The 11,417-nt window shown below is 35.6% G+C and overlaps 1 protein-coding gene and 2 long non-coding RNA genes across 4 annotated transcripts in view; 2 read left to right on the top strand and 1 right to left on the bottom strand.

Moving 5' to 3' along the window:
* Positions 1-11,417, top strand: part of LOC134200007 (uncharacterized) — a 212,546-nt gene that overhangs the window by 175 nt on the left and 200,954 nt on the right. The window lies entirely within an intron of this gene.
* LOC101740506 (sorting nexin lst-4) lies at positions 54-3,164 on the bottom strand. 2 transcript variants are annotated; one of them, XM_004927717.5, is made up of 2 exons: positions 2,941-3,164; positions 54-2,261 (listed from the first exon to the last, which is right to left on the bottom strand). In XM_004927717.5, exon 2 carries the CDS (start codon positions 2,245-2,247, stop codon positions 571-573), a length of 1,677 nt encoding a protein of 558 aa, XP_004927774.1. In that variant the 5' UTR covers positions 2,248-2,261; positions 2,941-3,164; the 3' UTR covers positions 54-570. The 2 variants fall into 2 exon arrangements, with proteins under 2 accessions (XP_004927774.1, XP_012547345.1); XM_012691891.4 differs by having other exon boundaries at positions 2,713-2,966.
* Positions 3,265-9,586, top strand: LOC134200009 (uncharacterized). The gene is made up of 3 exons (XR_009974747.1): positions 3,265-3,495; positions 7,131-7,297; positions 8,923-9,586. It is a non-coding gene; the product is annotated as an uncharacterized LOC134200009 (long non-coding RNA).

The raw sequence follows: 11,417 nt of genomic DNA, 5'->3' as shown, positions 1-11,417 counted from the left end.
AACTACTAGTTATGTGGGAAGGTTGATCGGCCAAGGCCAAGTAAAACCGAACGTAACGAATTAAATTATTTTATTAGCAATCCCTAAACTACCTTACAAAAGTGGAATATAGTACAACGATTACTATAAATATACAACAAGACATTTCAAAAGAATTGATCCACAAATATAGTGTAAATAAAAAAATAGATAGATATAATGACACATGTTCAAAAAAAAACTAGACTTCATAAAATATTTACAAGTTATTTTTCGATTTGTAAAAATAAAACTACATCAAAACAGAATAATCATAATATAGTTTACGTTCAGTCCGAAATATCATCACATCATAAATTCATTTATAATAATGTTCAGATTTATTTAGCTTGCGTAGTATGCTATGTTTTATGTAGTAAATTAGAATCAAATTCCAAATTTCTAGAAATTCCAAGATACATATTGTGTTTTTTGGTGAAAATTGACTTCTACAAAATATTCATAATCAAATACTGAACACCCATAAATTTTCCAATTCAAAACTTCTTGATACAATTTATATTAGATTCAATATCAATTCCTAAGTTAAATCTAATCATCATAGTATCTTAGCGTGGTTTCCAACTTATCTACTATTTTCTTGTAAAAGTTGATTTGTTGCTTCAAGAATTTTTGCATGGTGGCTTTTATATCAACAGTCCGTTCTGATTTGAAATGGTTGATTTCGGCAAGAAGCGCATATGATATAACATCGGTCCTTCTCAAGACTTCATTTAATTGTGCAACCTCCATTTTGTTTTCAGCAGTCAGTCTTTCACACTCTCTTTTCTTTTGCACTGCACCCTTATGATTGGCCAGGACATCAGGAAAACTAGCTGCAATTCCTTTGTATAAATGAAATTTATCACCCAGTGGCTCCCAATCATACTTCGGTTGTTCATCATACATCCTACCAATATCAATGTAGACACCACCTGTCATTTTAATAGCTGAAGTCAGCTTAGATGTTGATACTATGGTACCTTCATCCAAGCTTAAGGCATTGCCAAGACTATAAAATGCTTCTCCTATTTTCTGGCAGTCACTCTTGTATGGTCCTTGGAAACGTTTTGTTTGCACAATGCACATGCTAGACACAGACTTGATGGCTGTGTCGACACTGTTAATGAAAGTGTGGCACTGTTCTGTGATATGATCAACTTGTGATTGCAATAATGCTTTCTCAGGTACCACTAGTGAAACACAATAATTTAGACCTAGCAAATTATCTTTTTCAGCTTGCCTTTTACCAGCTTTCCATCTCTTTTCATCAGTACATGTTAAGAAGTGTTGCCAAACCTCGCTTCTGGAGAGCACAGGGTGCTTGCACATCCAATCTACAAACTCTTGGAGCTGAACTCGCCTGCGTTCGATTAGTTGCTCATCATATCTTCCAGATATCTGTTTGTCAGGCAGAGGGGGGATTGGAATAAGTGTGAACTTTTCTTGTAGTCTCTCATGGAGCCAGTCAAAGTGTTTGTATCTCCTGGACACTTGAATATTATTGAATGAAGGAGTCAGTTGATAGGCTATAAAACTCTTGATCCCTTTGAATTTAGATTCCTTTTTTGGAGAGGCCACAGTCACAATATATGGCTGAGTAATTGGGGACCAAATATATCCATCTTCATCTTGGATAATGTAGACCTTTTCAGAGTCTGGTACTTCTACATTAAGGGTTGCCAGCAGGTAGCTTTCTCCACTAATCTTTGAAGATGGTGCAAATTTGTTTTTTCTAACTGTGCCCACTGATGAGCTATAATTTGAAGATGTGTCATCTATGTGTTGATTATAATCATTAATAGGCATACCGGGAATCACAATGGATGATTGCTGGTTGTACTGCGATGTCTTGTTTTGTTGCTGGGCTGGTCCTATCTCTGAGTATGTATCATCTTCCCAGTCATCATCCCAGCCATCTTCATGCGAAACTCCTCTTTGGTAATTGTTATCTCCTGCACTGTAGTGTTGTTCGCCCCAGTCATCTGCTGCTTGATCATATCTAGGTGCTGGAGGAGCAGCTTTAGTTTGAATTGATTCTTCTGGTGTCAGTTTTCTGACATATGCAGCAGGAAATAGACCAGTTTCTCCATTAGATTTTTTTCCTTCCCACCAGCCTTCTCCGATTTCTGTGTTGAGCAGTGTGAGCACCTCTCCACAAGTTATGGACATCTCTGTGGTGCCAGGCTCACCAGTGAAGTCATACAAAGCCTGCACTTGGGTCGCCATTTTAAGACCCGTACCTACAACAATTGCAAAATAGATTATTGTATTAACCTGAACGATTTTATTAGGAAGGTTTGTTACATTGAGTACAAATTTTATCTTATCAGTGTTATCTAGAAATGTAGGGAGTATGCACATAAATGATAAATAAATTGCGATGTTCGTGTTATAACTATTATTATTTTATTTAGTTGTAAAATTTGAAGCCGAAATTGGTGGGCTGTAAGGCGCTGACACATATCGCTAGTTTCATAATAGCACCAATTAGCTGTAATTGATGAATTTGATCTCGTTTACAGTTTTAGGATTCTGCTCGAAATTGTGACATGTTCGTATTAAGCATTTGTATTGTATTCAAAAGTACGTCGAAAATGCATTGTTCGCTGTGTAAAACCCAGAAAAGTAGTATGTTTATTTAAAAATTCTTTGATGTGAATAATTTTTAATGTATATGAAAATTTTTATTACTAATTCATAAAGGTTTTCATATGTGAACGAAGTATTGGTGGATTTTGAAGGTGAAACGGTTTTAAATTCAACAATTTTGCGTTGGAAATCAAACCAATGACGTCAATTTTGAACTCGTGTATTGTGGAACTTCAGTGAACAATCGCAGTATTAGTCGGTTCTGCACTTCAATTTTGATTCGATATCACTTATGTAAACACATTTACACAAATAATGCGTTTTACTTACTGTTTTTCAGTATAAAACGTAATTTCAAAGCGGATACCCCGAATGTACAGTCATCTGTTTGACAGATTAACAAAACTTGTTTTCTATAGCTATTGTTCTCTTACAACATATAGTGTAAAATTTGTATGTTCTCGTTGATGTGGCAAGGAAATGTTCCTTTTACACGGTTAATAGTCATTGGTCAGAGTAAATTATCAGGTATCAACATCCAATAGGAGACGGGCAACACAAAATAACCAATTAGAATCTCTTAGTCTAAGCGGAGTTAAAAAAAAATTATGTTTAGTGTTTATTAAAGTTATGTACTGGTGAAGAGAAAATTGCTGTGAAATAATTGACTCGACAGTAATTTTCATACAAATTTCTAATAATTAAAACTGTTACGATTTACAGTAGAATGAAATGTAGATGTCGCTACTGTTTCATGGAGGTTATATGAATAGAGCTAAAAGCGAAAAAATGCGCCAATACGATCATGGAAATCAACCCGAGTAGCCTTACAATGCTATGTGATAGCCACATGGGCACTGACGTTGGATAACAAACTAAGTAAAGGTATGTTATGGTGGCCTTACGGGCTCACCACAGTGGCGACATCTGCTACGAGATTTCAGTTGTAATTCCATTCAATAAAGGTACGACGCCGCGACGACTACGCAATTAAGTTAACAAAGTGCGATGAATGAAAACTTGATGTTGTAAACTGTGCGTGGGTTTTTTTATGGATCGAAACTTAGTCCAATAAATAGACAAGTGGGTTGATTAAACTTTCCTACGTCCTGGGGTTCGGGGATTAAATTATGAACAAGGCTTTAACCAAAAAAATGCTTATTGATCGAATGCGGACAATCAAATAAATATCTAATACATATTAGCATTCATTCTCTCATTTTTTCGCTTTGCACTCGTCTGTTCGACTTTGGCATTGTCGCGCTTTTCTTGTTTGCATACTACACCCCATCCTATGTTCCGGTATGCAATGGAGCTCGAACGTTCGTGAAATACGATTTCTATTATGGCCGTATGTTGTTGGTCTGCTCTCTACTAGATGGCGTTACTTGTTTTGGTCGTTGTGTGTTGCGTTATTTGCGAGATGGCTTTCATTATCTAGGTAGGTACGTACGGTTTGTAATCGTTTAAGTTGATCTGTTTACATTTGCATTTATATTTGTTTTGTTATTGGTATTTCTGCGTGTAAAATGTTGCCAAAATTTTCTTTAATAATAATACCTATGTCTATACTTAGTCTGGCCATAAATACTGTTACAAAGGAAAACAAAAAAAAATGTGTGCGTGTACTAGTGTACACACGTAAGAAGTGAAACTTATTTATGGCCTTATTTTTCGAAAAATGATCTACATGCAACTTTCTAGAAATTGGTTAAATAAAGTTAAATTAGATAAAGTTTAAACAAAAGGATTTTATTATCATAGACATGAATACAAAAAAGTTAAATTAGATAAAGTTTAAACAAAAGGATTTTATTATCATAGACATGAATACAAAACAGATGGCGCGTAACGGAAAAATGTGACGCGTAACCGAAAAATGTGACGGTAAATTTTTTTCCAACGCCGATAAGGAAGTTTCACTTCAAAAATTCTATGGCAAATAACATTTATTACTTTTACAGTGTGTTAGTTTAATACATAAATATAAAACAATTTAAAGTATAAAAGCTTATTCGAAGTGGTCTCCATTGGCTGCAATTCTGTCCTTTAAACGTTGAGGCCAGTTATCAATAGAAGCACGCAATTTTTCCATGGGGAAAATGTTCACTGACAATCGTACGGATTGTTTTAGGGACTCAAAATTATCATGGCGTTTAGAGCAAGCCGTACTCTCTAAAACTGACCATAAATCATAATCCAGCGGATTAAGATCGGGACACGACGACGGCCAGTCTTCAGCTTTGATGAAGTCCGAAACGTTTGTTTCCAAGCAAGACTGCGTAGACCGAGCTTTATGACCTGGCGCCGAGTCTTGCTGGAAGGACCATTCTTGATTATTGAACATGGTGTTGTTAAGGGGCTTCACTACCTTCTCAAGAATGGTATCTTGATATACTTGTGCCGATGTTTTGATACCTTTTTCACAAAAGTATGGCTCAGTCACTCCTTCATAGCTAATACCCCACCAAACCATCACTGAAGTCGGATAGTGCCCACGTTGCACTCTGTCGACTAATTGGGAAGCTTCCTTAGAGCTTTGAGCATAAATGCGGTCATTTTGTTTGTTAAAATGTTGCTCAATTATAAAAAAAAAATGTGTGCGTGTACTAGTGTACACACGTAAGAAGTGAAACTTCTTTATGGCCTTATTTTTCGAAAAATGATCTACATGCAACTTTCTAGAAATTGGTTAAATAAAGTTAAATTAGATAAAGTTTAAACAAAAGGATTTTATTATCATAGACATGAATACAAAAAAGTTAAATTAGATAAAGTTTAAACAAAAGGATTTTATTATCATAGACATGAATACAAAAAAGATGGCGCGTAACGGAAAAATGTGACGCGTAACCGAAAAATGTGACGGTAAATTTTTTTCCAACGCCGATAAGGAAGTTTCACTTCAAAATTCTCATCCGTAAACAAAATTTTTCTATGACCTCCCTTTGCGGACCGCTTCAGTAGTTGTTTCGATTTTACCACCCTATTCTCTTTTAAATTATCAGTTAAGAAATGACCAGAACGTCTCTTATAGGCTGCAAGTCTTAAGTCATATTTTAAAATACGTGACATGGTTCTAGGTGCTATCTTCATCTCCCGAGATAAAACCTTTTGCTTTCGGACAGTATTTCTTCGAATTATTTCCCTTACTGCTTTGACCACCTTTTTCGTACGAACACTGGACGGCCAGATCTTTTTCTGTCACAAACAGAGGAGATCTCATTGCACCTATTAATAGCCCGGTACACAAACATTTTACTAATACCAAGCGTATGGAGAGTTTTAAAAATTGCATTTGGCTCCATACCTACTTTGTGTAATGCAATCACAGCGATTCGGTTCTCTTTATCACCCCACTCCATTTTAATATCGCAAAATATTGTACAATGTATTGGCGCCAAAATGAGAAAATTCAATGAGCAATCATATAAAAATGTAACAGTATTTATGGCCAGACTAAATATTTATTAGACACAAAAATAATAGTCAGAGCAGTAAAGGTACCAACCAAACTGTTCTGTCTTTGTGTATTTGGAGAGTTAAATAGACCACGATTCCAAATAGATATGGAATTTATTGAATTAAGCTTATTTTATTGCGCCAGTAAGCAGACGAGCAAGCGGACCTCCTATCAGGAGAAGGAACGTGGTGACTGCCTATTTTTCCGATATTGCTAGGCAATTCTTTTAAAGAGGTTTGTTATTAAATTAGTCATTTCACTTTTGTGTTACAATTATTTGTCTGTGTTATAAAACTGTAGGTTTACTATATTTTACTACAGTTTACCGATAACATTTCAACCGGTATTTTGTTTCTGCAAATGTTTTAAAGAAAATCATGTATGTCTAGAACATTTTATTGCTTCGTTTTTCAAAGTCAAACAAAGAACGCAGCCCGCGTTGTTTCAGTCGTACAGCCAGTCGTATAAAGAAGTTCAAAGCATACTTTCAAGCGTCAAGGATATTCTCTAGTCAAGAGCAATGTGACTCTAGGGCTGCCCTAATTTATTCATAGTGTTTCAAGATGCAAAAAAAAAAACGATTTTCCAATTTTGAAATTGCTAGAGAAGCAGTAAATTTATTGAAAAAAGAAGTAGCGCATAACTTTATGTATACTTTTTTTTCAATTTAATGAAACCTGATTAAAATGCTGTTTTACATACTCTGTAGTTTTTTAAACACTATTTAATTATCCGAGAGGTGCATATCGGTTCATGAGCGTTTATAGTTACCGAAGTTCAAATTTGTGTATCACATTGAATGTGACCACTGAACCTGAGAGAATTCTATTACTAAAAAAAGCAGGTTAATCCATTTTTCGAATTCGATCCGGTTGTTTCGCACTCTAAATTTGTATACATATTTCTACCGATCAGTGTTGGCATACAAAATCCACTACCAGCCATCTTAAATAAATATCTTGCAATAGATCATAAAATAATCTTTATTCATAACAACTAAAATACTAGTAATATAGAATAAGCATTCAGATAAAATTACTTACGCGTCAATTTTTAGACAACCGTTAACTTCACAACCACAGAATTTTCACAACCCTAACTTGAAGGGAACTGCAGCATCTGTCTTCAAGACCAGACATATTGCACCCGGCTACACACAAAAACACAAGTCCAGTATGCTTCTAGAACATTACGAAACTAATAAATTACTAGTATTAGAAAATAGTAAGTAAAACATATTTTTTGAACCTTCTACGAGTTTTATATACATATCGCACATACGGTGCTATAAAGTCACACATGCAAACACTGAACTGAGTATGAGAAAATACATTTTTTTAATAGTTATTAGTGAGACGTGAGAGATGTTTGCTTTTACTGATGAAGTTTATAGTTCATTTTATTCCTATAGCCTAGAAAAACTATATAAGAAGTATTAAGATGTCGAATTTTCTAACGTTTCTCCTGAAAAATTACATAATTTGCATAAGTGACGTTATCGCACCGTATGTGCTATTATATGAGGTACACTAGGTACAACATAAACGTAGTAGAATATCTAAAATTTAGATTTCCTCATTGCATTTATGGGCAGCCTACGATTTGTGAGTAGACATTGTTGCTTATGGGCTTTAGTTATGCTAGGTTCACAGTCAAGCTCCTACCTACCGCCAAGGATTCTTCTCAAACCCCTTACTGGTGGTAGGACCTCTTGTGATTCCGCGCGAGTAAGTACCACCGCCCTGCCTATTTCTGCCGTGAAGCAGTAATGCGTTTCGGTTTGAAGGGTGGGGCAGCCGTTGTAACTATACTTGAGACTTTGGAACTTATCTCAAGGTGAGTGGCGCATTTATTTTGTAGATGTCTATGGGCTTCAGTAATCACTTAACACCAGATGGGCTGTGAGCTCACTGCTGACTACTCACCGCAAAGTTCGTTTGGAGAAAAACCGGACGACGGAATTATTTCAAAAAGCTCCTCAGAGCTCAACATACTTTTAAAATTGTTTTATGTATTTATGTAATGAATGTTAAAAAAATATGTTATTACACATATTACGTTAAATTGTTCAGTACATAACTGGTACGGATTTTTTTTAGAATGAAAGAAATTTAGTGTTACTTGTTTTTGAAAATGATGATTTCAGACAACACAGATAAGTCGTTACATACCCACTTTGTAAAACTTAGTAGAAAAACTCCATTTGTTTTTTTTTTGGTATAAAATCGGAATGATTTTTATGAATTATTCAATAACGAATTCCATGTTCTCATTACTTTAAAGGGTTGCTTCGGGAGAGACTCTTTTTTTTTACTGTCGAAATTTACATAATTTAATGATTTTTTTGTTTTTTCGGGATTTGTGGGATTTCCCTCCAATGGATTATTCCGTTTGGTAAGTGGCTATTTAATTCAATGTTATCTATGAGTTGCTAAAAAGTAAACGTAGGTAAGCTCACGGGGCTCAAACCTGACGTTGTTGCTAGCACGAACCCTAGCAAGAGCCGTGCTTTGCAGAATCTACCAACGGATCGGAAATGCGACCCACAGAGAAACTCAGTGGACTGTGTCTGTGGGTTAATTTACTAGCGGAACCCTTCGTCGTTCGCGACGCCGTTCGCGACAGGTTCGACGAGAACTATGACCGGTGCTTGGGGTGGACCTAAAAGCACCGTTAGTGGATCGGGAGGATCCGAAATGACGTGTTTTGGGCGACATCGACCTTTTACCATTCGGTCCGCAGGATCGGGAATGTCTTACTCAATTCACCAATACTAAAGCAGTTTTAAATTAAGAACTTCAGAAGTCGAAGCCTAGTTTAGAAAAGTATGTAGTGATCTTTTTTTGCAGGTTATTGTACCGTATCTTCAAGGAGAGGTGCTCTGATGAATTTTTTTGGATGGTTTCATCATCGTCTTTGTAAAACCAGATACCATTTCCCACCGGAGCAAAACTACTCACAAAGAGGGGGGCCGGATATTTTATTGCTTTTTACGACTTTCTTTTTGCCATTTATATTTTTTTGACGTTACAACGTCTTATAATTCGATGGAGCCGGATGCATGCACGAAAAAACATGACTCATGCGGCGTTACCTCGCTCTCAGGGGTTCCATTTAAGGCTTGAAGTGCAATCGAGAGCGCGCAACGAGTGAAAAAGAGGCACAATCGGCCTCCGCGTTCGGCAGCATTCGACATCCGTCTCTCTCCTACTTGAGTGAGCGATGCATCCGCGTGGACAGCTGCTATGCAATAATACAATTCAAAGCACATTTATTGACAGTCACCTATATTGAGTTGACGATCGAAAACAGATTGGAATTGAAAATGGTTCCGTAACGTGAGATGATATTCTAGAATGTAGTCAATCGATATAACATCTACCGGGGCTTTTAGTGCTTGTAGCTGTTGTTCTATTGTTACGCCGTTTCTCAAAGCTAAATTAAAAGTGCTAACAAATCTTAAAGTCGTTCCAAGTTTTAAATTAAATAAATTGTTACAGAATGAAATAACAATATTTTACTTAAGTAGATACGTTTTAATTAAATTTCATCACTTGTTATCGAATTTACTTAGAGGATTGTTCACACAATTTTGTGTAACTTCGGCTAATTTTGAAATATTAGGCTATTAAATTTTCCAAAATCAATCTTCCTATCCTAACAGCGTCAAGTGTACTTTGTTCAAAGACAATAATTTTCTCTTTTTTTATTTATAGCTTGCAAGAGTGCACGTAAAATGTCTACCGGAGCTCATAGACTATAACAAAGTAAATGCCGTCACTCATTTTTAGACGTCATGAGTTCTAAGTCTCAGTACAATTCCCATTAGGACTATAATCTGTAATCTACAAGTTAACTTTCAAAATAAATAGGCAAGATGGTGGTAGTAATCAGTGCGTATTCATATTAAAAAAACTCGACGATATCTAAATAATCTGTCAAAAATGAATAAAGAACTTCTTTCAAAGCTATTCCAAAATTAAAACTCAACCACAATATATTTCCGGCCGCCGAGATGAACAATAAATTAAGACTAGTACTCGAAATTAGTACAGTGGGTTTTTCCTATCGTTCGCTTAAGGAAAACTTCTCCTGCAGTTAGTCTTCACAAAGTTTGTATTGTGGTTTCGCTTGAATCGAAAAGCGCGGTTAGTTGAACGCAGCAGCATTTTCTCCGGAGTGCACTTTAAAGTTTGTCGTTGGAACCTCAAGTTCCGTAGTAGATGCTTCCCGAAACTAGTTTTGATATCTGTGGTCTGATTTCGTTCTAACAAACTGCATGAAGTTTTTATTAGATTGAGTATTAGAATATAGTTAGATCCTTAACGCGGCTTACGTGCTTTATCTGCGTCTGGTGTAGTCTGTGGCAGTGTCTAGTGTTAGGTCAGGTCAAAAAACTCAGAAATGTGTTAATGGCATCCCTTTGCTTAATATTCATTCATTCATATTGCTTCCTTAGCCTAGTCGAACTAGTCTAATCTTTTTTTATGTTTTATCCGCAAAATACAATAATGGTTGTTTTTTCAATATGAGCTTTATTGTCCTAGACCAGTGGTGCGCAAACTAGGGGTCGCGATCCCTGTGGGGGCCGCCAGAAGGTTGTCTGTGGTTGTAATTTTTTTTCATTTTTCGGTAGATTTAGCAGCTCTTAATACACAACTCCCTTTTGAACCCACCAAATATAGAGCATAACTTTCGAGTGATGGAATTTTTGCTTTGGAGTCGACATTGTCGTCGATGATCGTCAGGCTTGTAGTGAAGTATCTTTTCTTCTTTTAGATTAACGTAGTATATCCATTTTTCATTTCCAGTTATAATTTTTATGGAAAAAACTGACATTACTTCATCTAATAAAATGCAAGACTTTAAGAATAAGCTTAGTCTTTGCGAAACTGAACTGAATAAAAATAACAACGATACAATAATTAGTAATAACGACCCCTTGTTTTAATAATTTTATCAATGTGATTAATATAGAAATGTAAAATTTACATTTAAAAACCTCATTTCCAATCACATTAAAAAGTGAAAGGATTTTTTTTGATGAATTTTGAAGTTTTTCCTCAAAACGATCTTTGTTGGATTCGTGGTCCATTTTCTTACCACATATGCATTTCAACTATTCAAGTTAGTGGGAAAGAACAACTTGTGCCTCCTTGAGCTTATTGTAATATTAAAAGTACTATTTACAGCCTAAGACATTATTGTATTATGATTTTTAATAATCGAGTCAATACTTTCAAGCTTAGAACTATATTTCTTGTTAGCGTAGCTGTGACGTAGTTTACAGAATAAATTATAATTTATAATATAATATATGACGGAGAAACTGCGGCCATGTTGT

The sequence above is a fragment of the Bombyx mori genome, chromosome 13 (genome assembly GCF_030269925.1).
Source record: "Bombyx mori chromosome 13, ASM3026992v2".
NCBI lineage: Eukaryota > Metazoa > Arthropoda > Insecta > Lepidoptera > Bombycidae > Bombyx > Bombyx mori.
Note: the sequence above shows the minus strand (reverse complement) of the source record. Positions and strands in the feature narration are given on the sequence as shown.

Excerpts from the sequence above, each read along its gene's own strand:
- LOC101740506 (XM_004927717.5), bottom strand. The coding sequence starts at position 2,247 with ATGGCGACCCAAGTGCAGGCTTTGTATGACTTCACTGGTGAGCCTGGC.